Source organism: Bufo bufo, chromosome 4 (genome assembly GCF_905171765.1).
Source record: "Bufo bufo chromosome 4, aBufBuf1.1, whole genome shotgun sequence".
Taxonomy (NCBI): domain Eukaryota; kingdom Metazoa; phylum Chordata; class Amphibia; order Anura; family Bufonidae; genus Bufo; species Bufo bufo.
The window spans coordinates 350629046-350655721 of record NC_053392.1 but is presented as its reverse complement, the minus strand read 5'-3'; the positions used below and the strand labels follow the sequence as shown (position 1 = coordinate 350655721).

At 43.6% G+C, this 26676-nt stretch overlaps 1 protein-coding gene across 1 annotated transcript in view; it reads left to right on the top strand.

Annotated features, from left to right (window-relative positions):
* The window catches only part of MAN1A1 (mannosidase alpha class 1A member 1), a 244482-nt gene that overhangs the window by 173329 nt on the left and 44477 nt on the right, over positions 1–26676 (top strand). Inside the window, exons 6-8 of the mRNA XM_040428933.1 lie at positions 1991–2114; positions 4643–4736; positions 11566–11681. Coding sequence (XP_040284867.1) covers positions 1991–2114; positions 4643–4736; positions 11566–11681 — 334 coding nt within the window. The remainder of the gene's footprint in view (positions 1–1990; positions 2115–4642; positions 4737–11565; positions 11682–26676) is intronic.

Here is a 26676-nt window from a genome sequence, read left to right as displayed (position 1 = left end):
GTCGAGGTCCTGAGTGCCACCTCTGATTGAATGATTTATCACTTGTTAATATCTGTTTGGCGCTCGTCGTCTGTTATTTTAATGTTCAGAGCTGAGTCAGCAGATGCTACTCGCTCGGGTGGCCAAACTTTATCATCAAAGATGATCCCTCATTAAGTAGTTTTGGCTGTAAGTTTGGGATTAGAATTTGAAGCTTTCTCGAGGTTTCTAGAATCCATAAACAGCACGGAAAGCAACAAGTAGTAAGTAATAAGCTGTTCTGAATATTTCACGTGATGTAGATTGGCCCGTTTCTCAGTTCTGTAAGAATGAGTTTATAAGAGCTGAACCATGGCAAAACATTGCAATCGAGCTCTCGTACAAAGCTGCTCCCTCATTGTGAAATTATTTAGCAGCGTGCATGTGGCAAGCGCAGAGCTTGTTCTTTCTATCTTAGATTCCCAGCCATTGTCTAATACACAAGAAAGCGCTAACCATTTTAATGCACAGCCCTAAATTGCTATTAAATGGCAACAACTGAACCATTGTATAGCCTGCCATTTACAATATAGGGCGATAAGATACTGGATCCTGCAGCTACAGATAGTGGTAGAAGTTTGATTGTTTTGTTGCAGTTGGTTTTGTATGATGTTTATACCATGCATTGCTTTCCACATCATCTCTATCTTCTCTCTGTGCGCCTCTTTCAGTTTCTTTGTCTTTTATTTCTCTCTGTCTCTCATATAGGAGTTGTTTTTTAGGCATCATTCAATTATTTGACATAGTAGAACCAAGGATATGAGTTTTCCCTGCCCTCACGTCACTTCATTGCTTGTTGTCTATGTGCACACTTCTGCTGGGTGTCGTCACCTAGGATAGGAGGGCCGATGTTTATGACCTCCTTTTTGGATGACCCCTGAAACTACGCCTCACCTACTTGCTAGTAACGCAGTTCCTCTTGAGATGAAGGCCCTGCATTGCTTCCGATAAGTAAGTACCATCAGGCTGGACCCCTGTATGGTATATATGCCATTGAGCTCTTCTGCCCTCTAGTTTTATTTCCATGGATGGATCATTGGTCTTATTCTCCTCCATTTATAGAAAGGAGTGAGGTTGCAGGTAGACCAGCTATTTTACAGTCACTATCCAGAATAGTCCAATGGTCCCCCTAGTCTGCCTTGTTTCTTTTAGGAGAGATCTGTTTTGTATGGTTTATGGCTTTTCTTTCTTGCCAATTCCCTCTAGAAGATGTGTGATACCATATAGAAGAGGGGTACTCAACTGTCTGGACCACTGCATGTCCCGCTTTCAATTGTATGTGTCCTGTGGACACAGATACAGTGGAATGCAATGATAAATCACATTTGCATTCATATCTGATTTTAATTAGTAAAAAATATTGGTTATGCAATCCCTCTTACAGAGAGTGGAAGCCGCTGTCATACTGTACTGGCAGTGGCTTGTCTCCCTCTATCCCCGGACATCAGTCAGGAGGTCACCCCAATATACATTAGATGGTTGGCCGGTCCCGCTGAAATTGGTAGGTTTGCTCAGTATCTAATGTGTAGGCACCCTTTAGAAGCCACTCTGCTCATAAATGTAGGGTAAAACCTGCTGCATAGAGGTTGCAGCTGTCCAGATTTTAGGGCCCAGTTAAAAGAGCAATAATATAGAAAATATGTCCTTTACACATAACAAATTTATACTGCTAAGCTATGTAACATGGCAATTTTCCTCTGAAATGTACTATATATACCATATATAAGAAGAAATATCCTGCTGCATATGAATTTGTGCATACTTTGTTGATGTTTGTCTAGTTATTTTATAGGTCCATATGAAATGCAAAAGGTTAAGCAGTCCTCACATAAGGCTGCCATAGTGTTTTATTACAACTTGTGTAAAACTATAATGACATTTTATGTGAGCAATGGTTTGAGATTACTACATTTTCTGTTTAAAACCTTTTGTATCTGCCTCTCACTGTATCCCTCCTCCTGGATTTCTTTAGTGGCATCGGTCGAAATTGGCCATGGGCATCTGGAGGCAGCAGTATCTTGGCTGAGTTTGGAACCCTGCACTTGGAGTTTGTACATTTAAGTGAAGTATCTGGAAATCCAGTTTTTGCTGAAAAGGTTAGTACTTTATCACATTGGGTGTACATTTACATAATAACTTCACATATCTGATCGGTGAGGGTCTGACCCCTGGGATCCTCTCATTCACCAGACACAGGTGCTGGAGTCCCTCGAGTGAATAGTGAAGGTCATGCATGCAGTACTGTAACAGCAAAGGTTTTCATGGGGACAAAGGAAGAGAAGCTAGTCTCAAACTACCTGTACCTTAAAGGAAATCCATCACAAGGAAATTCACTGTTAAAGCAGGTACAATACCTGCAGTGCTACAATGGGGGCCCAAACCACCCCCTCTCCCACCCTTGCTCCACCTGCTTCCTCTACCAGGTTCTTCTATTCAGGAACCTGGCCTTGCAAATATAGGAGGAGGAGTAAGGGTGCACAGTGTGTCTTGGACCCGCCCTCAGTGCACATGACTGCTCATTAGCATATGGAGTAAAAGTAGTTTTACAGAATGAAGCAACGGATCACTAAGTGAAGGTATCATTACATTCAGCAGAGCTAGTCCTACAGACATCATGCCTGGTGTAACTCCACCTCCCCTAAAAAGGATGTAATACGCGTCTTCTGGCAGTTCTCCTGTTCTTGTTATAGATTAACATTTTGATCAATTGTCCTGGAACATCCCCGGCACGGACATTGGCTACTGTTGTTTTAGCTGTTTTTCCAAGAGTGAAATATTGATGACCTTACCAAGCACAACCACTATACAATGGGTAGCACTGTGCGTATAAAGTAAGTAGGATGCAATGGTCTTCCAGCGCCGCATCTCCTTCAAACAGCTGATTGAGAGTTATATAACCTATAAAAAAAATGCCAGATCGCACACAAAATCTCATATATTAAAATTGCAGGAAAATGACACATACATAGGGATAGAAGTAATGGCTGTATATATGTATATTTCTCTGTGCAGAAAAGGCCAAACATAAAGTGCTAAGTGCATGCGACAGTAATCAGGCCCCAAGTGAGTTATACCCCAAACAATCCAAATAGAAGTTAGAAAAAGCCGGTATCCATGTTGTCCCACAATCCAAGATGGTACCTGCCCCAGTTGGAAAACAAGACTTCACTTCTACTGAAATTATGTAAAAAGTACATAGTTTCAAGCCACAGGCTTCAGCGATTACAACCGCTTGAATGGTACTTCACTGTGGTAATGTGGTTGGTCACAGCAGTCTAGGACCCAAGCACTTCCTGGTCCTGCACCTGGACCCCTTTAATATATAGTAATGAAATCTTTTCCGTAGTTTCTCACTTAATTGCTCACCTCTGTGCCAATACTGCCCAGGGTTTACCAGCTGTAGTTCAGCTTCACCTTACTGGTCGCACATGCCTAGTTCCAGCAGTAGGAGTTACTGGAGGTAACTGGGAACTAATTGGAGAGGCTTGCTCTTGAGCAGCTGAGGGAATACAGGGGGAGGAGCTTGGGATAGATATCAGCAATGCATGATGGGAACTGTAGTCTGCTACACACATAGACAAGACAGAAAGAGAAGCACATAGGGAGCAATAGTGACAAAAAAATCTAATTACACAATTAGTATTAGGAGGCTATGTTCACACAACAGTGAATAAGGACGTGTTACAGCAGTTTTTATTTATTTTTTTTAACTGCCCGCGCGCGTCTGTTTTAAGAACAGTGGTGGTCTATGGGGTTATTCACATGGCTATTTTTATTTTATTTTTTTACATGCCCTATTTTGTCCATTTTCACGGACCAACAGATCCCACACAATTGAAGGGCAGGTTTTTAATGCAGTGCAGCTTGAGTGTTCTGCTATTGCTGTGTATGTAACAAAACTGCAGACTTCAAATTTCTTTCCGTACACTAGAATGGCCCCTTCCAGTCAGATCGTGTCGATTCAGAAAAATCATAAAATTGAGGACATGATGATAAATCCCAAACAAATCTGTGGGCTCCATATTGCAGTAGTAGTGTTACTATAAGGGTCCATTCACACATCCGTGTGTGTTTTACGGATCCGCAAAACACGGACAGCGGCAATGTGCGTTCCACATTTTGCGGACCGCACATTGCCGGCACTAAGAGAATATGCCTATTCTTGTCCGCTATTGCAGTGCGGGTCCGCAATTCCGGATCGGGACTGCTCATCGTGCGGCCCCATAGAAATGTATGGGTCCGCAATTCGGTTCCGCAAAATGCGGAATGGAATTGCGGATGTGTGAATGGAGCCTAATACTACTCTGTGCATGAGGTCCTAGATTGATGGGAAACTAAAGCTCCATTGCTGTATATTGTACCATTTATTCAGCGTTGTAGTATTGGGATGCTTAGGCATGATTTACAGTCCTTCCTAATCGACAGTTCTGTTCTTTCCCTAGAGGTATCATTAAGAAAAATAATTGTAAAATGTAACGCTAAGGCTAATCTATTCTAAAAGCTGAATGTTCCCCATGTACATAGCAGCTAATCTATATGTATTCTACTTGGCACGGTCTATCTACTTACATAATGCTTGACTCTACTGTTGGTTAATATACTCAAGTACCAATGCTTATTTTAGGTGATGAATATTCGAAAAGTGTTAAGTCGATTGGATAAACCTCAAGGGCTTTATCCCAACTACCTGAATCCCAGCAGTGGCCAATGGGGACAGCGTAAGTATGCATCCTTATTAGTGCTAATTAGAAAGTAATGTGGTGTGTATGTTAGCACTGTGGGCAGTAAATTGACCACCGCAATAATCATATATGTACACGGACTACATTACCCGCCCTATTTACTACATATAATATTGCAGGCAATTTATCATTTCCTGAGATACCTGTTTTAGGTACAAAGTATCAAAACCCAGTTTTGTGACTCTTCAAATGTCATGGCAACTTTTGTAGTCATAAATGGCACTTTTATGCTGCCATGCGGTGTGGCGATGGCTGGGCCACCGGCGTAGCACATGCCATTTTGATAAATTAGGTCCAATGTTCCTTGGGGAGCATCTGTCATCTACTAGGACAGAGGATGAGAATGGGCATTTAGATGCACCAATAATCGTCCAGATTATTGGGAACGACCATTCCTTCAAGCGGTCTTTCCCGATCATCTGGACGTCTAAATGTGTCGCCGAGCACCCGATTCTGGCTTTTCGTTTGTTCATCTGGTGATGCTGTCGCGAGGGCAGCCACCACGATCATGGCTTCTGAGCAGATTGTGCTGTCTAAACGGTGATCTGCTGCTCATAAGCCATGATTCTGTATGAGGACAAGGGATCACAATAGCGACCGCTTGTTCTCATACTGTGGAGGTGATCACTGCATGTACAGTAAATGCAGTGGTCTCCTTTACTGAGCGAACACTTCCGGGCAATCGGCATGTTTAAATCAACCTTAAAGAGGACCTTTCACCAGAATAAAGCATCTAAACTAACTATACAGACGTGGAGAGTGGCGCCCAGGGATCCCCCTGCACTTACTGTTATCCCCGGGCGCCGTTCCGTTCGCCCGGTATAGCCTCCAGTATCTTCATAGTTTAGGCTCCACCCAGGGGAACCTGCCGGCGTCTTTTTCTCCTATGCTGTAGCGCTGGCCAATCGCAGCGCTCAGCTCATAGCCAGGCTATGAGCTGAGCGCTGCGATTGGCCAGCGCTACAGCATAGGAGAAGGAGATGCCGGCAGGTTCCCCTGGGTGGAGCCTAACTATGAACATACCGGAGGCTATAACCGGAGAACGGAGCGGCGCCCGGGGATAACAGTAAGTGCAGGGGGATCCCTGGGCGCCACTCTCCACGTCTGTATAGTTAGTTTAGATGCTTTATTCTGGTGAAAGGTCCTCTTTAAGTCGCGCATGCGCAATGCAGCTGCATTCAGCTCTATGGGACTGCTGGGAATAGTCCAGTACAAGTGCTCAGCTGTCTCTGGCAGTCCAATAGAGATGACTAGATACACATGTGTCTTCTGCTGCGTTCATACAGGGAGCACAGGCTGATGCGGTAGGACCCCGAAAGTCGGTGGTTGTTTATGGCGGGGACAAATCGCATTGCTTTTGCTGTTAGTGCTTTAACATGGAGTGGGCAGGCAGATACCGGATTGTAACATCACAAGTAGTGGAACTCTGTGACTGTGCTGATGTCTAAGGCTACTTTCCTCATATTACTGAGAAGCAGTGGTCTGAAACTCGTGGTCACTGAAGCTGCCTGTGTGATCTTACAGAAGAAAGGAATTCAGGCTGTAGATGGCTATGTCTGAGCTTTCTGGCCTCATCCCTGTGCTCATATTAGAAATGTATGCACGTCTTTCTGCACTTTTAGATCTAGATATAAAGAAAGGCGAATAATAAGTTAATTCTTTGCTTTTATCTTTTACTCAGCTTGAATTACATCAAGGCTTATAGTATGTTGTTTTCCAGAGCTGCATTTATAATCCTGTTATTTCCTAACGCTCTATAGACATACACCACGTTTACCAGCGTCTGCGCTCCTGTAATCCAGTGTACTCTGTTGTATTGGCTAGGTCTCGATTTACTAATCGTATAGCTGGTGTAAATGTAGACAGCCCGTCTAGACCTGCACCAGATTTATCACAGGGGTTCAGGCTGGGTGATAAATGTGGTGCAGGGATAGACCCTTTTTTCTAACTGTATACCAACTTTGAGAGAGATTTTTTTTACGGCAGAATTGTGGAGGAATTTTGGTGCATAATGGCCCAACTTGGGCCATGCCTCTTTCCTCACAAAGCCATACCCAGTTTCTAGTAAGCCACACCCCCTTTTCATACCAGACGCCGATAATTTCTCGAAATCGGCACAATTTATGCTAAAATCTAGATGCCCTCACATTCCTAAATGTGGGCCAACAAACCAGCAGATCTTAGGTCATAGGAAATTCTGAGAATAATGAATACAGCACAGTAAGAGACGGGGAGTATTAACGGGTACTCAGCATTACATGAAGTATTTTCCCCAGTCTGTGGCCATCAGAGTCTTATGTGGCTTCCTTACTTTTGGCTGCTGTAAACATTAGACTATTAGGGCACCTGCACATGAGTGAAGGTCAACAACTACCGGTAATTTCTGTGTGGGTTTTATGTGCATTTCCGCACCCAAACCGAATAAAAAACTGCAATGCGTAATAGCTGCTTTTGGTTTGGATTTGATACGGTTTTGCAGCTGATCTCGCCCTTCATTTGAAAAGCGTGAAATCCGCAGCTAAAACCGCAAACGTAATTGACATGCTGCGGTTCTAGAAATCTATACTGCAGCTTAATTTCTGTGCAGAAAAAAAAAAATCTGTAAAGTGTACATGAGATTTGGTTAATCTCGTACACTTTGCCGGTATGGTACTACACTGCGGTATTTCGCAACGTATGCAGGAGGCCTTAGGGCAAGTTTGCACACTGCAGATTTATTGCACCTATTTCTGCAACTGAAAAGTCCACTTTATACATCAGAATGGGATGGTTTGTGTAGCCGCCACTTATGGATTCTCCGTTATTGTGTATACCAGGGTTGCTCAACCTGAGGCTCTCCAGCTGTTGCAAAACTACAACTCCCAGTATGCTCTGAAAGCTGTACGCTGTCCAGGCATGCTGGGAGTTGTCGTTTTGCAACAGCTGGAGGGCCGCAGGTTGGGCTTCCCTGGTGTACACCCAGGATGACCTAACTTTGACAATTGGCACCTGGGTCAGAAACTTTCCACTTGCTGTCAACACCAGGCTAGCAACTAAATGACGTCACACAGATTTGCGTATAAACTTAAATAGATTTTATGTAATTGCAAAAATATCTGCCTTGTAGTAGAGGGTTTTGAATAAACTACCGTATTTTATCGTTTCTAAAACGTCCGGACTTGGCCATTGGTGGTATTTGGTAGGAAAAGAACATTTGATTCCCAGCCTGTAAATCCTGCTTGCCGTGAATGATGATCTCACACAGTAACAAGACCTTGTGAAGCCACTCTGGCTGTACGTGCTCCTAGATAATGAGTCGCACAAAGCACAAGAATACAGGGGGATAAAAAGTACACAGCCGTTAACAAAGCAAACTTTTGTGCCTTTTATGCACTGGTTGTCTCTCTTAACTACATCTTTAATAGTAATTGCCTCAGCAGAAATGTTTCTGCCTTGTGACCAGTAACTAGGGGACCAATAAAGATTCTTTGTTCCTCTAACAAGTTACGAGGCTTTCTCCAGTCTCCTCATCTAGAATAAGTGTTTTTGGATTGGCATATGTTTTACATGGTGACCTAACACCTGAGGCTCCATAATATGTCTGGTGCCTGCACACTAGGCACTCATGTCCAAGTGTATGCAGTCACCAAGGAAACTGTTCTAGGTCGCAGACATGACGTTTCTTCAAGCTTCAGTATAGTCCTTGTAATTTGTGTTCTGAACTGTTCTCGTGTCATTTGAATACTTGATTCTACCTCCTGTCAGGTGAACACAATTTTCCCGCAGGCGTCTGTAGATGGCTGATAATATTCACCACAGTGTGGGTGGTTTAAAAACACATTTACCGTCTATCCTGGAGAGCACATTGTAAGTGAAGCAAGCTCTGCATTCATGAGGCTCTCATCCAGCTAATCCCAAATGGTGGGTGGATGTAGATTAGGAACCACGCAATGGGTAACCTTCATTTCAAAGTCTGCTCAGAAGAAGTTAAGCATATGTTTGTGACTTTTCTTTCAATGCAAAGAAGTTTGTGCCTTTATATATTTTTTTAGTAACACAATTCCGGCATCCCAACTAGTATCAGCAGATGCTGACCAGCATCTCTGGATCTTCCACTCTTCGATGGTGTCGCCATCACTTACAACGTTGTCTAAAAAACCTCACTTCTTTTCAAGTCACAACCACTCCAGTTTTCTGCTGATTGCCATAGGTCTGACTCGTGAAATCCCAGACAAGGTGATTCTGTTGCAGAAAGCTGTGTGCAGCCACACCATGTAACATAAATGGTCAGCCTATTCCTGCAGAGCGACAACTGCTTTTCTCTGCCCCAGAGACTACGGCCAGCCATTCACATAAGATAACTGTTGGTAGACAGTTATCACTCCCAAACCCCTCATACAGATGCCTGCTTGGCCAAGCGAGCATTTGTTCTCAAGAAGGAAGAGCGGGCAGAAGCTGCTGCCAGATTCCTGACTGTGCCTTAACTCAGAGTACAAAAGGATTGTGCAGTTAAAATCTAATTTGCCCATTTTTTTTTACTCCCCTGACATCTGCAGCCATGGGAATGTTGGGAGGCCCACCATACATATTAGATGTTCTGCCATTATATATCTAAGGTGTAGGGCCAACTTAAGAGAAGGCTACCAGATGGGATATCCCCCTCTACGATCTCCATTTTAGGCTGATAGGAGGTCACCTCAAAGTGAATTCTAGGAGAACACCTAAACATGCTCTTTCACCTATCTGGTAAATACTTTTATTCCATATGAAATAATTTTGGAACATTTGTTTTCTCCTAACTTTGCATTATGTTGTTCCTCAGTTTTTTCTCCTTGAAACTTCTGAATAAGTTGATCAGTGGACATTAACATTGTTCTTGTCAAGAGGTGGGGCGGGCTGCCACTCATTTCTGACTATATCATACTGTGTAGGGACCCACCCCATACTGGTAGCACACAGATATCAATTTATTTATGTTTTTAGATGGAATAACAAAGGAACGGCGCAGTGTCCAGTTCTAAAAAATAAAAAATATATTTTATTGGAGTCGAGTATTTAGACATGTTAGGAAAGCTGATTAGTTCTCTTTATGTTTCCAAGAGTATGTATTGGGTTTAAAGCAGGAACAACAAGTACAAAAAATACAATACAACTATTCCCTTGCCAAGGGACTATGAAAAAATTAATGAAAGAAATGAGAGGTGGGAAAAAAGTAGCGACAAAATAGAAGAAACAAAAAGACAATAAAATATAAACGCGTGAACATGAGCTAATAAAATACATATACAAAATATTTAATACATTGCTTCAATAAAATCACAGGCAGCCTATCAAGAGCACAGAGTCTTAACTTGGTATCCCTAAGAAACTGGAAAGACATTTAGTAAAAAAAAAAATTGGCAGTAAATATAAGGGTGAATAGAAATAATCATACTACAGATTAAAACCTTATTGAAAGTCTGGCGAGTTGGAGGAGGTAAGCCAGGGCTTCTGAAGAGCTTCAGAGGAATCAGATCAGATAGCCTCCATTCGTTCAAATGTGAGCTGTCAATGACAGCTTAAAAGCTAAAGGTGACACATTGCCACTTAAAAACAGTACCACTCTTTGCTGCCAACAAAATGTACTTAAGGCTACTTTCACACCTGCGTTCGGTGCGGATCTGTCTTGTATCTGCACAGACGGATCCGCACCGATAATGCAAACGCTTGTATCTGTTCATAACGGATCCGTTTGCATTATTCATAAAAAAAAACAAAAAACTCTTAAGTCAAAACGGATCCATCTTGACTTAAATTGAAAGTCAATGGGGGACAAATCTGTTTTCAATTGCACCATATTGTCAGTGAAAAACGGATCCGTCCCCATTGTAAGTCAGGACGGATCAGTTTGGCTCCGCATCGTCCGATGGTCACCAAAACGGCTGCAAGTTGTGTTTTAGTGATCGTCTAAAAAACGCAACTGAGACCAAACGCAGCCAAATTGATGCATTCTGAACGGATCCTTATGCATTCAGAATGCATTGGGGCTGAACTGATCCGTTTTGGGCCGCTTGTGAGAGCCCTGAACGGATCTCACAAGCGGACCCAGAAACAACAGTGTGAAAGTAGCCTTAGATAGTTTTACTTTAGCATTGGGTAAGCCTGGAGTCCCAAAAGGCAAACTGCCAATGTCTTATGGGAAGAGATCCTCAATAGGTCTGAAATAAGAGCGCATATACAGTCTCAGAATGAAGTATCAATAGGGGAAGACAACCACCTATAATACAGATATACAGTATGGAGGTGAGATGGAATCAGTGCTGGCGATAGACCGCAACCGATTCAGCACCTGCGCAGAGAAGGATACAGTAACCTTAGATGGCAAAGTAATTGGTCATGCAAGTAAGGCCTCATGTACACGGCTGTTGTTTGGGTTGCGGCTCGGATGCGAAACTATTCAGCATCCATTGCTCCGTTCCGTGGCCCCGCAAAAAAAAAAAAAACATTTCCTATTCTTGTCCATTTTGCGGACAAGAATAGGCATTTCTACAATGTGCCGCCCGTTTCGTTCCGCAAATTGCGGAAGGCACACGAGCGGCTCCTGTTTTTTCCAGATCCGCGGTATGGACACCCCAAACCCCCCCAGCTCCTTTAATTGTGATATGGACAGAGCCGGTTACTGCAGTGCTGCTCCTACAGAAGTGTTAAATCATGGCGTGCCCCTTTAAGTATGGCGGTCTTAGATGATGGGCCTCCCTCATGTCTGTGTTGAGAAGTACTGGAAATATTGTATGTTTTCATATTTTTAAAAAAAGGCTGCTATTTATATCTGTGTTTTGTCTTTTAGACCATGTATCTGTAGGAGGACTAGGAGATAGTTTCTATGAGTATTTGCTGAAGGCATGGCTGATGTCAGACAAGACTGATGAGGACGCCAAGACGTTATATTACAGTGCCGTTCAGGTAAATTAAATTCAAATCCTTTCAAGGAAAACCCAGAGTTTTTAATTGTTTGGTGCTTACTATATGTTTTTTTGTGTAACAGCATGGAGTGACGTTGGATTTAATTAAAGGGAATCTTTATTATACATGAGTAGTAGTGCAGATAAGGAATCCAGATCACTATTTTTTGTTCTCCTACTGCCCCCCACAACCCAAGGGTCAAAGCTGCACTGAAATACAGTCTGGACCACTGTACTGTATAATAGGACTTATGCAGTCCCAACAGTGTATTTCAGTGCAGCTTTGAATGCTGACACCGGGTGAACAAAGGGCTGTGGGAAATAAAAAATAACGCTCTAGAATCCTTATTTGCAGAACTACTCATAAAAAGTCCAAGATCCTGGTGACCGATTCCCTTTAAATAACCATAAATATCTGCAAAGTGATCTACGTGGGAATTACTGCATACAAACCGGCTGTTTCTCAATTGCTTAACCACTTGCCACTATTAAGGAGAGAAAAAAGATCCTGAATATAGGCATCTTGGCTATAGTGAAGCTAAAAAGTCTGAAAATAAATTGGGAAAAAAATGTATCTTTTCCATAGGCGCCAATAGACGCATCAATAAAACACTCCTTCACCTTCTGTAAACTCAAGGGGTGGCTGCGGCATTCACATACCCTTCAATGTACCTGCAGAAATCATGAGGGGGAATCTGCTGCTGTCAGCCACAGATCTGTGTTTTGGGAGTGGTTTAAAACATCAGTATGATTGTTCTGAAGTCTAGATTTTAATTTAGTCAAAAATTTGTTGCTGGTCTTGAAACTAGACGGAGCCTGAAGAGTTCATTTAGCAAAAGAGTGGGAACTAACTCAGTATTCACATGTGCAGAGAGAGGTTGTAATATTATTATTTTTTTGGTCAAATTTTGCGCTACTTAATACTGACTGACTTGGCGTATTACATTATTTTGTGCTTAATTATTGTTATGGAGAATGTAGGTGACTCGGTGGTGGTCCCTTTTTAATCAATTAGTCAGTGTTGCGCCTCATGCACACGACCGTGTGCCGGCCTTGCCCATGCTGCGGACCGCAAATTGTAGTCCACAATGCACGGGCACCGACCGTGTGGCTACTTTCTGCAGATGTGAACCCATTCACTTGAAAAGGATCCACATCCGATATTCCGCTACCTTTTTTGCGGTGCGGGGGCACGGACAGAGAACCCACCGAAGCACTCCATAGTGCTTCCTTCCGCTTCCGATTCATGCCTCTGCTCCGCTATGCGTCTCCCCGATTGCGGACACATTCAAGCGAATGGGCCTGCATCAGTAATACGGTGTGTACATGGCTGGTGCCCGTATATTGCAGACCTGCTCATTGCAGGCCGCAATACAGGCACGGCTGTGTGCATGAGGCCTTATACAATGAAACATGCGGTCAAGATGTGGTTCATTTTATTTTTATTTTTTTAATAGGCAGACTCCAGATTTTTTTTTTATGCATATATTTTTTTTTCTATTGCTTCCCCCTTTTTATGGTTGATTTTACATTTTAATATGGATTAATGTTGATACAGAGAGCCATATTGAAACCTTATTGAACCAGCTGAAAATATAATCTTTCTGTGTGCAGTTATCATACTGCTTTATGATCGCCTCAGCAGACATCAATGAGATACTTGTCATTGCAGTCAGTAGGTTTTTTTTTTTAAACTTGAAATATACCGGTAGTTCAGTATTTTGAGCAGACGTTTAGTTTTGTTCTGTGATTTAACCTTTATTCACTCAGTCTTCTGTGAAACTATATTTGCGACCTGTGATTAGCTTATTCGCTTGACTGACTTTAAAATAGATACCTATAAATCAGTTTCTGAAATAGATAACGCACTGAAGTAGTCATCTCGCATGAATCCAGCTCAGTGCTTTGCAGATAACACTGAAGGCACTTTTAGATAGCATTGTTGTGGTTGTGAACTCAGATCTTCTCTCTTCTAAAAGTTGACTCTCAAAAAGTATTGTCTTAAAGGTGTATATATAACCCCAATAATTGCTAACACTCGTTCAAACGCTCATTCATCAGGCAATTGAGATCTTTCAGCATTGTGAAAGATCTGGATTTGCCTGCAGCAGATCGTGCTGTGTAATAGCAATCTGCCGCCTGCACACTGCTGTCCTGCATGGGGAGGAGCGATGGCATAGCGATCACTCCTTCCCATGCTACGGAGAACATCGCTGCATGTAATTGCAGCGGTGTCCTCTGCTAGCTATCAGGCTGTCTAATACACCCTTTAGTTTCTGCTGGTTTACAGCTTGATTGTTAGTTTTATGTATATATGAAGACAGGCTCTGGCTGGCCCACAGGGGAAAAGATGAATCCCTCGGTGGGCCCCCAATTCCCTAGCACAGCTTTTCAACCAAACTATATCAATATAATAAACTGGGTAGATTGCTTAACAAACTGCTCGGTTTATTATTAGGGATGAGCGATTAGACTTCGGATGAAACATCCGAAGTTGATTTGCATAAAACTTCGTTCTAATACTGTGCGGAGCAGGAGCTCCGTACAGTATTAGAATGTATTGGCTCTGATGAGACTTTGCGCAATAACTTTATTAATTTAATTTGTACTGTAAAAAAAACATTTCCCAAACTCTGGTTCGGTTCCAAGCAATAACTTGAGGTCATCGGAGCCAATACATTCTAATACTGTACGGAGCTCCTGCTCTGAACAGTAATAGAACGAAGTTTTATGCGAATCGACTTCAGGTGTTTCATCCGGAGTAGATTCGCTCATCCCCATTTATTATTATAGACGCATCAGGAGGTTAAAATGACCTCTAGGTACAGAGACAGGACAGCCAGTATCCTCTTTCCCCTATGACCGACCTTTTTAAAGGGTTTCTATCACTTTGTTTCACCTATTTAGCTTTCAGACACTAGCGATCCGCTAGTGTCTGCTTTATCTAACCATCCTAATATAAGAGCTTATTGTCCTGCCGTTTAGCTAAAAAAATAACTTATATAGATATGCAAATGAGCCTCTAGGTGCTATGGGGGCGTGATTAGCACCTAGAGGCTCCGTCTACCTTAACAAACTGCCGCCGCCCAGCGCGTCCCTCCAGCCCGCCCATCTCCAGCTGAAGCGATCCTCTCCGTGCGCGTCTCTGTTCTGCGCATGCGCAGTGAATGTCTGATCGCTTCCCTGCTCAGACATCTCCACTGCGCCTGTTCCTCGGAGCACTATGACGTCATCGGCGCAGGCGCAGTGGAGATGTCTGAGCAGGGAAGCGATCAGACATTCACTGCGCATGCGCCGAATACGAGGAGCATCGCATTCCGGAGGAGATGGGCGGGCTGGAGGGACGCGCTGGGCGGCGGCAGTTTGTTAAGGTAGACGGAGCCTCTAGGTGCTAATCACGCCCCCATAGCACCTAGAGGCTCATTTGCATATCTATATAAGTTATTTTTTTTAGCTAAACGGCAGGACAATAAGCTCTTATATTAGGATGGTTAGATAGAGCAGACACTAGCGGATCGCTAGTGTCTGAAAGCTAAATAGGTGAAACGAAGTGATAGAAACCCTTTAAGTTCTTGCAGAGACCCCCATATTCGGTCATCTTGTAGCATCTTGCTGCTGTCTGCCGCTGTGGGGGCAGGTAATATTTGCATGCAGCTGTTCATTGGACCACCAGAATAAATTTTACTGGTGGGCTCTAGGCACTCCAGTCCAACACTGTATGAAGATTATTCCATAATAAGTATAGTAAAGTTTTTACATAAATAAATGTTTTAAGAAATTTTTAACTGCATTGTCAAATTTAGCTCATTTTATTGGTCCATGTCTTGCTACCTACGATCTTTACTTTGTCAAATTGCCCTCTATATAATCGATAGTTCCACCAAAAAAGATATTGGCCTCTATATACACATTTGTGGCTTCTTGCATAATTTGCATCTCATTTTAGACATTTATGAAAGTGAGCCAAAAAGAATAATCCATTGCGCCTCACCCACAGAGGATAGAATAGGGTGTGGCTTAAAGTGGTTGTCCCATCACAGCAACTTATCCCCTGTCCACAGGATACGGGGAAAGTGTCTGATCAACAGGAGTCTGGCCGCTGGGGCCCCCAAAATCATTTAGTCCATGTTCTCTGTTTGAATGGAGCTGCAGACATGCTTGTCCACCACTCCTTTCAACTTTATGGGACTGCTATAGATAGCTGAGCTCTTGTACTCTGCTATCTCCGACATCCCCACAGAATATTATGTGCCATTGTGGGCAAAAATTTGGGCACAAAATTCTGTTACAAACTAAGCCAAGTATTAGGTGATATAAAATTAGACAAAAATGTCCAGCAGAGACAGCCTAAGTTTACACTTCTACATTTTAGACAGGATTAGTAATTCTGCTCCATTATGGTAAGCAGCATGATTTGGCAGGTTAATGGGGTTCTCCCAGAATTAAGAAAATGGAAATACTTAAATATTTATTATAAATATATTCCCAAATACCTTTTCATTAGTTATGATTCGTTTTGTCTAGGAAACAATCATTAGGAGAAAAAAAATGGCTGCCGTCCTATTAATACACACAAAACCTGTCAGTCACATAGGAGGGCAAGTTCCTTCACAACACTGAGCTACAGAGTTGCCACAGCCTCCTCTCTGCTCTGCTTGTCAGGGATTATGAATACAGCTGATAGGATCTTCAGCCGAATCTCTGTAGGAATGGAGTTCATGAGGAGACATGAAGTACAGAGAGGATGGACAGGACAGACTGCTCATAATTCACACCCCACCCTCCTCTCTGTACTTCATGTCTCCTTATGAACTCTACTTCCACTTCCACTCTACTTCAGCTGAAGATCTTATCGGCTGTATTCAGGATAAGAATCCAATTTTCATTTTCTTGGAGAACCCCTTTAACCACCTCCGGACCGCCTAACGCAGGATCGCGTTCCGGAGGTGGCAGCCCTGCGCAGAGTCACGCATATATGCGTCATCTCGCGATGGGCGAGATTTCCTGTGAACGCGCGCACACAGGCGCGCGCGCTCACAGGAAGGGAAGGTAAGAGAGTTGATCTCCAGCCTGCCAGCGGCGATCGTTCGCTGGCAGGCTGGAGATGTGTTTTTTTTAACCCCTAACAGGTATATTAGACGCTGTTTTGATAACAGCGTCTATTATACCTGCTACCTGGTCCTCTGGTGGTCCCATTTGTTTGGATCGACCACCAGAGGACACAGGTAGCTCAGTAAAGTCCCACCAAGCACCACTACACTACACTACCCCCCCCCCCCCCGTCACTTATTAACCCCTTATTAGCCCCTGATCACCCCTGATCACCCCATATAGACTCCCTGATCACCCCCCTGTCATTGATCACCCCCCTGTCATTGATTACCCCCCTGTAAAGCTCCATTCAGATGTCCGCATGATTTTTACGGATCCACTGATAGATGGATCAGATCCGCAAAACGCATCCGGACGTCTGAATGAAGCCTTACAGGGGCGTGATCAATGACTGTGGTTATCACCCCATATAGACTCCCTGATCACCCCCCCTGTCATTGATTACACCCCTGTCATTGATCAACCCCCTGTAAAGCTCCATTCAGACGTCCGCATGATTTTTACGGATGCACTGATAGATGGATCCGATCCTCAAAACGCATCCGGACGTCTGAATGAAGCCTTACAGGGGCATGATCAATGACTGTGGTGATCACCCCATATAGACTCCCTGATCACCCCCCTGTAAAGCTCCATTCAGATGTCCTCATGATTTTTACGGATGCACTGATAGATGGATCCGATCCTCAAAACGCATCCGGACGTCTGAATGAAGCCTTACAGGGGCATGATCAATGACTGTGGTGATCACCCCATATAGACTCCCTGATCACCCCCCTGTAAAGCTCCATTCAGATGTCCTCATGATTTTTACGGATGCACTGATAGATGGATCCGATCCGCAAAACGCATCCGGACGTCTGAATGAAGCCTTACAGGGGCATGATCAATGACTGTGGTGATCACCCCATATAGACTCCCTGATCACCCCCCTGTAAAGCTCCATTCAGATGTCCGCATGATTTTTACGGATGCACTGATAGATGGATCCGATCCTCAAAACGCATCCGGACGTCTGAATGAAGCCTTACAGGGGCATGATCAATGACTGTGGTGATCACCCCATATAGACTCCCTGATCACCCCCCTGTAAAGCTCCATTCAGATGTCCGCATGATTTTTACGGATGCACTGATAGATGGATCCGATCCGCAAAACGCATCCGGACGTCTGAATGAAGCCTTACAGGGGCATGATCAATGACTGTGGTGATCACCCCATATAGACTCCCTGATCACCCCCCTGTCATTGATCACCCCCCTGTAAAGCTCCATTCAGATGTCCGCATGATTTTTACGGATGCACTGATAGATGGATCCGATCCGCAAAACGCATCCGGACGTCTGAATGAAGCCTTACAGGGGCATGATCAATGACTGTGGTGATCACCCCATATAGACTCCCTGATCACCCCCCTGTCATTGATCACCCCCCTGTAAAGCTCCATTCAGATGTCCGCATGATTTTTACGGATGCACTGATAGATGGATCCGATCCGCAAAACGCATCCGGACGTCTGAATGAAGCCTTACAGGGGCATGATCAATGACTGTGGTGATCACTCCATATAGACTCCCTGATCACCCCCCTGTCATTGATTACCCCCCTGTAAAACTCCATTCAGATGTCCGCATGATTTTTACGGATGCACTGATAGATGGATCGGATCCGCAAAACGCATCCGGACGTCTGAATGAAGCCTTACAGGGGCGTGATCAATGACTGTGGTGATCACCCCATATAGACTCCCTGATCACCCCCCTGTCATTGATCACCCCCCCTGTCATTGATCACCCCCCTGTCATTGATCCCCCCCCCCCCTCTGTAAGGCTCCATTCAGATATTTTTTTGGCCCAAGTTAGCAAAAATTTTTTTTTATTTCTTACAAAGTCTCATATTCCACTAACTTGTGTCAAAAAATAAAATCTCACATGAACTCACCATACCCCTCACGGAATCCAAATGCGTAAAATTTTTTAGACATTTATATTCCAGACTTCTTCTCACGCTTTAGGGCCCCTAGAATGCCAGGGCAGTATAAATACCCCACATGTGACCCCATTTCGGAAAGAAGACACCCCCAGGTATTCCGTGAGGGGCATATTGAGTCCATGAAAGATTGAATTTTTTGTCCCAAGTTAGCGGAACGGGAGACTTTGTGAGAAAAAAATTAAAAATATCAATTTCCGCTAACTTGTGCCAAAAAAAAAAAATTTCTATGAACTCGCCATGCCCCTCATTGAATACCTTGGGGTGTCTTCTTTCCAAAATGGGGTCACATGTGGGGTATTTATACTGCTCTGGCATTCTAGGGGCCCCAAAGCGTGAGAAGAAGTCTGGTATCCAAATGTCTAAAAATGCCCTCCTAAAAGGAATTTGGGCACCTTTGCGCATCTAGGCTGCAAAAAAGTGTCACACATCTGGTATCGCCGTACTCAGGAGAAGTTGGGGAATGTGTTTTGGGGTGTCATTTTACATATACCCATGCTGGGTGAGAGAAATATCTTGGTCAAATGCCAACTTTGTATAAAAAAATGGGAAAAGTTGTCTTTTGCCAAGATATTTCTCTCACCCAGCATGGGTATATGTAAAATGACACCCCAAAACACATTCCCCAACTTCTCCTGAATACGGCGATACCACATGTGTGACACTTTTTTGCAGCCTAGGTGGGCAAAGGGGCCCATATTCCAAAGAGCACCTTTAGGATTTCACAGGTCATTTACCTACTTACCACACATTAGGGCCCCTGGAAAATGCCAGGGCAGTATAACTACCCCACAAGTGACCCCATTTTGGAAAGAAGACACCCCAAGGTATTCCGTGAGGGGCATGGCGAGTTCCTAGAATTTTTTGTCACAAGTTAGTGGAAAATGCTTATTTTTTTTTTTTTATTTTTTTTTCATACAAAGTCTCATATTCCACTAACTTGTGACAAAAAATAAAAAGTTCCATGAACTCACTATGCCCATCAGCGAATACCTTGGGGTCTCTTCTTTCCAAAATGGGGTCACTTGTGGGGTAGTTATACTGCCCTGGCATTCTAGGGGCCCAAATGTGTGGTAAGGAGTTTGAAATCAAATTCTGTAAAAAATGACCTGTGAAATCCGAAAGGTGCTCTTTGGAATATGGGCCCCTTTGCCCACCTAGGCTGCAAAAAAGTGTCACACATCTGGTATCCCCGTACTCAGGAGAAGTTGAGGAATGTGTTTTGGGGTGTCTTTTTACTTATACCCATGCTGGGTGAGATAAATATCTTGGTCAAATGACAACTTTGTATAAAAAAATGGGAAAAGTTGTCTTTTGCCAAGATATTTCTCTCACCCAGCATGGGTATATATAAAATGACACCCCAAAACACATTCCCCACCTTCTCCTGAGTACGGAGATACCAGATGTGTGACACTTTTTTGCAGCCTAGGTGGGCAAAGGGGCCCATATTCCAAAGAGCACCTTTCGGATTTCACAGGTCATTTTTTACAGAATTTGATTTCAAACTCCTTACCACACATTTGGGCCCCTAGAATGCCAGGGCAGTATAACTACCCCACAAGTGACCCCATTTTGGAAAGAAGAGACCCCAAGGTATTCGCTGATGGGCATAGTGAGTTCATAGAACTTTTTATTTTTTGTCACAAGTTAGTGGAATATGAGACTTTGTAAGAAAAAAAAAAAAAAAAAAAAAATCATAATTTTCCGCTAACTTGTGACAAAAAATAAAAAGTTCTATGAACTCACTATGCCCATCAGCGAATACCTTAGGGTGTGTACTTTCAGAAATGGGGTCATTTGTGGGGTGTTTGTACTGTCTGGGCATTGTAGAACCTCAGGAAACATGACAGGTGCTCAGAAAGTCAGAGCTGCTTCAAAAAGCGGAAATTCACATTTTTGTACCATAGTTTGTAAACGCTATAACTTTTACCCAAACCATTTTTTTTTTACCCAAACATTTTTTTTTTATCAAAGACATGTAGAACTATAAATTTAGAGCAAAATTTCTATATGGATGTCGTTTTTTTTGCAAAATTTTACTACTGAAAGTGAAAAATGTCATTTTTTTGCAAAAAAAATCGTTAAATTTCGATTAATAACAAAAAAAGTAAAAATGTCAGCAGCAATGAAATACCACCAAATGAAAGCTCTATTAGTGAGAAGAAAAGGAGGTAAAATTCATTTGGGTGGTAAGTTGCATGACCGAGCAATAAACTGTGAAAGTAGTGTAGGTCAGAAGTGTAAAAAGTGGCCTGGTCTTTCAGGGTGTTTAAGCACTGGGGGCTGAGGTGGTTAAAGAGTATGTACTCTACTCTGCAGACATGCCCTTTTGGGATATAGGGAGGTAATAGGTCCCCCAATTGGGACTTCCATCTTGAAGATAGCTCTGACAGACAAGGGATGACCATGGGTTAAACCTATTGTGATAGATTTCACGGTTTCATTGCCTGCTGGCCGAGGAACTCTATTACCTTGCTGTCAAGGAACAGTTGGAGGTAAAGGAACACACCAGGTAAGGGTAGGTTCACGTCTGCTGCAGGGATCTCCGGTAGTCTGTTCCGGCAGAGTTGCAGACTACTGGAGTTACTGCATAGCCGGGCAATGCGAGATCCCATTTCATTATAATGGGATCCAACAGGAAAGCCACTAAAAACCCTTATCTGATACAGTTATAGTGAATGGGGATCCGGCGGTAATTCTTGTAGTTTTTGCCTCTGCCAGAAAAGAGTGCAGGATTTTCCTGCTGCAGTTTGGAACCTACCCATAACAGATGTATTGCGTTATGCATAGTGCAGAGGCGGTGCAGAAGTCAGGGGCTTAAAGGGGTTATCCCATAACTAATGTAAAAAATGAAAATCAGACAACCTCTTTCTAACCAAGCTAGAACCAGCCCTGTACCTCACATGGATCCAGAGATCTCCCCATTCATTACTCTGATAAATATTTATATCCAGCTGACAGCTCAAGGGGAGTGTCTTTTCTGCTGCAGCTAAGGGGGTGTGTCTGTGCTCTCCCTATCACAGCTCAGGAGGAGTGTCCATGCTCTCCCTATCACAGCTCAGGAGGCAACTGAAGGATGAAACTGAGCATGTGCGGCCATCTCAGTGAGCAGGTCAAAGAAATAAAAAAAATAAAAAGCAAAGAGCAGGGGGCTCTATACAGATAAATGTTATCAAATAACTCACTAGTTATACTACATTTTTAATTACATGCAATTACAAAAGTATTCAGATCCAGGTGCTGGTTTGAAAACTAGAATATTTTTCGTGGGACACACCTTTAAATCAATATGTCATGTAGAGGTTTACAGAGGACACTACACAACACCTCTATTTTACCTGGAGTGTTCTTTTATAGGTACAACTTCATTTTAATCTAATAGACTTTATTTAAAATCCTGCTACACAAAGAAAATTAAAGAAAAGGCATTTTAAAGGGGATATCCACCGGGCATTGGATATTTCTTGATCATTGGAATTCTGTACAGGGGCACTTGTGCTTACAGATATAGGATTTGTGGTGTATAAAACTTTGCTTGGCAACATTGTGTCTTCCAGCATTGTTAGAATTGTCCTTTTTTCCATGGGTTTGTGCAATGTGTTCACTGCATTGCTTATCGATTTACCAATAAACCAAAACATTTGTGCGGTTGTAAAGGGGTGACAAAGTATTGTGCGCCTCCAGAATGTTTGAAAGCTTCATTATCAGCCTTCATCAGTGCTGTACATCTATTTGGAGCTTAGTTATTACACATAAAGGTTGTCTACTTATCTCTCCCCACAACTTTTCAGACTAATTTTCACTGATGCTCAGTAAGTAGATATGTTTCTCCTTAACCCTTTCCCGACCAGCGGCGTAATAGTACGGCGCTGCGGGAAGTGACTTCCCAACTAGCGCCGAAGTACTACGACACGCTGATCGGGCAGGTGCAGAAGCTTCGCCCGCCCGATCAGCTGCAGGGGAATGGCTGTTCCCGTTAGCCGGACCCCTACTGTATGCACCAGCATCAGTGAAAACACACATGCCGGCGCATTAACTTTCACTATGCCGTGGTCAGCGCTGACCGCAGGGGGTGTGGAGTGAGGTAGCTCCCTCACCATCGGGTCCCCGTGCTGCGTTGACGGGGACCTGATGGCTGGGAAGGCAGCCTGATGCCTTCCTTAGGCATCGTGGCAGCCATCCCTGTTAGCCTGTAAGATCCAGCCCCCTGGATCTCACACGCAGGAAGGCTGTAAGTGTATTACACTGTGTAAAACACTTACAGCCAATGCATTATAATACAGATGTATTGTAATGCATTGGAGAGGTGATCAGACCCCCAAAAGTTGTGGGGAAAAAAGTTTTGCATAATAAAATACGTTTCAAGTAAAAAAATAAAAATAAAAAAAAACGTTCTTTTCCCATAATTAAGTAATAAATAAAAATAGGAAAAAAATAAAAGTATACATATTAGGAATCGCCGCATCCGTATCAACCGTCTCTATAAAAATATCACATGATCCACCCTGTCAGGTGAACGCAGTAAAAAAAAAAAAACTGTGCCAAAACAGCAGTTTTTCTTCCTTCCCTCACAAAAAAGTATAAAAACAAGCAATCAAAAAGGCGTATGTACCCCAAAATGGTACAAATTAAACCACCTCATCCCGCAAAAAAATTAGACCCTACCTAAGACAATCGCCGGAAAAAAACTCAAAACAAGATTTTATCCTCTTCAAAAATGCATTTACTTTGTAAAACTTTACAATAATAGACACATTGGGTATCGCCATGTCCATAATAACCTGCTCTATAAAAATCACATGATATACCCCATCAAGTGAATACTGTAAAAAATAAAAAAAATAAGCCAAAACAGCAATTTTTTTCACCTTGCCTCACAAAAAGTGTAATACCAAGCGATCAAAAAGTCTTATGTACCCTAAAATGGTATCAATGAAAATTTCACCTTATCTTGCAAAAAATGAGCCCCCACATAAGACAATCACTCAAAAAATAAAAAACAATGGCACCCATAAACCAATCCATCAAAATATGCCCCTACAGCAGTTTGCCACCTCATATGGGGTGTTGCCGTATTCAAGAGAAAATGGGTAACAAATTATTTTAAGGGTGTATTTTTTACTGTTGCCCCTTGTGAAAATAAAAAAAAAATTGGGGCTAAAGCAATAAAATGGAAGAAATGAAACTTTTCATTTTCTAGCAAAATCTGCCTCCAAAATCCATATGGCACTCCTTTCCTTCTGACCACTGCCATGTGCCCATAGAGCAGTTAACCACCACGTATGGGGTATTTCTGTAAACTGCAGAATCAGAGTAATATATATTAAAGTTTAGTTTGCTGTTAACCCTTGCTATGTTGCAAGAAAAAAAATGAAATTTCGTCTCCATTTTCCTTTTTCTTGTGGAACACCTAAAGGGTTAACAAAGTTTGTAACATCAGCTTTGAATAATTTGAATGGTGTAGCTTCTAAAATGGGGTCATTTATGGGGGGTTTCCATTACGTAAGCCCCTCAAAATCACTTTATATCTGAATTGGTGCTTAAAAAATTGTTTTGGAAATTTTGTTAATTAGAAAAATGGCTTCTAATCCATCTAATGTCCTAAAAAACTGAAATTACATTTACAAAATTATACCAACATAAAGTACACATATGGGAAATGATGACTGATAACTATTTTATGAGGCATTACTATCTGTCTAAGGGTACTTTCACACTAGCGATGTTGCAATCCGGCAAGCCGTGTACAAACGGATAGCCTTTTTTTTCCGGATCCGTCTCATCCGGAATAACTGATCTGGTATTGAATTTTTTCAAAGATCAAAAGCGCATGCGCAGACCGGAAAACCGGATCAAGCGATGCGGCAATTTCCGGAGCACTTGGCATTAATACATCTCTATGGAAATTAAAGGGGTTGTCCGGGATTCGGGACCTTTGTCCTATAGTACTGCAGTGTCACACACATCAACAACACCCATGTCCTACCTGATGAACTTACTTCTAATGCCCCCTTTTGCTCAAATAAATTCTCTGCCAGAAGTGAAGGTTTTCTTTCACTCAGTGACATACCGGGTCCTTTGCAGAGGAGGAAAGCTTCCTCTTCCTCTGTTCAGGGATCCCGGTGACGTCACTGCCAGCCTAGCTAATTATGCAAAAGTGTTGGAGGGGCGGTAACTAGCCTGGCCGAGATCCCGCTAAGCTCCGCACCCTCTAGTCCGGTGACGTCACCGGGTGCCGACAAGGGACCAATCTGAGTGGTTCCTTGCCCACGCTCACTCCAATTGGTTGGTCTATGCAGACCAACCAATTGGAGCGCGGTACTGTAAAAATGCTGGTTTCAGGCTGCAATCTCCACTCAGAGTGGAGATCGCTGCCTGAAAGCGAGTAAGTGCCCCCAGTTCCCTTTATAAAATAAAAAGCCCCCTCATATGTGCCCCCAGTTCCCTTTATAAAATAAAAGGCCCCCTCATATGTGCCCCCAGTTCCCTTTATAAAATAAAAGGCCCCCTTATATGTGCCCCAGTGCCGGTCATCAAATAAATCCCCCCTCATGTATGGGGCCCCCATTGTCCTCGATAGCCCCGATGTTCCTCCGCTCCTGCTCCTGCTGCCCTGGAGCCGCTGACATCTGCAGAGAGAGTGTTAGCTGTAATTTACAGCTAACACTCGTCTCCAACGCCCCAAATGGGTGCTGGCACCGATCTAGGGTGTTTAACCCCGTAGATGCCGCGGTCAGCAGCTGCCAACGGAATCCACAGGGTTGAGAGGGAGGGAGCTCCCTCTCTCTTCCATCCGGACTTTCGCAATGGCGTCCTGGTTGCCATGGCAACCGGACGCCTTACAAAGGTGTCCTGGTTGCCATGTATCTAAGGCTGATCAGACCCTGAGGTTTGATCAGCCTTAGGCCTCATGCACACGACCGTTGTGTGCATCCGTGGCCGTTCCGTTTTCCGTGATTTTTTGCGGACCCATTGACTTTCAATGGGTACGTTGAAAACTCGGAAAATGCACCATTGTTCATCCGCGGCCCGTGATCCGTGTTTCCTGTCCGTCAAAAAAATATGACCTGTCCTATTTTTTTGACTGACAACGGTTCACGGACCCAGTGGCGTACCGCCCATAGAGGCAGACCACGCCATTGCTATGGGGCCCGCGGCACTGGGGGGTCCGGAGCGCAGAGAAGGCCCTGCCCACATTATTTGGCCCTGCCCACTCATGATATGCTGGCCGGCTATGCGTCTGCTTTTCTTCAGCCAACTGAAGTCGACCCCCTCCCCCGTCTGACCTGATCCTGACCTCCTGACCTGATCCTGACAGTCTGCTGCGGAATCAGGATCAAACCAGCCTGCATGTAGCGCTTGAGTCGCTGGCCAATCAGCACAAGGCAAGTCTGTTGAGGCAGCTGCTGATTGGCCAGTGGCGCAAGGGAGGCGGGAGAATCGGTTCGAACTTTGCATCGACCGTCGCCAGTGTGCCTGAGCTGAGGAGACAAAGAAGGAAGAACAGAAGCACCTGTGTCCCTGGCCTGAAGTCAGAACCGTTCGTGCTGCCTGCAGTGCCTGGCCCTGGCTGCCTGAGACGACTGAGACTGAGAGAGAGCAGACTCAGTCAGCAGAGACTAGGTACCGTATGATAATGTTATGTGTCACTATGTCAGATCTGGATACTCAGATTGTCAGACACTGACAGCGGCAGCCGGCAGGCCAGGCAGCAAGAGAGAGGAGGGGTGGGGAGGGGGACAGCCAGGACAGGGTGGGACATGCTTCAATCCCACTCCAGTGAGTCCTGTTGTCCTCTATGAGACCCAAAATGCCCATGGGGGAGAAGGAAGAAAGCACACTGTCCTGAGATTTTTGGGGGGCATTAGGGATTGGGGGGGGGGGGGCTCATA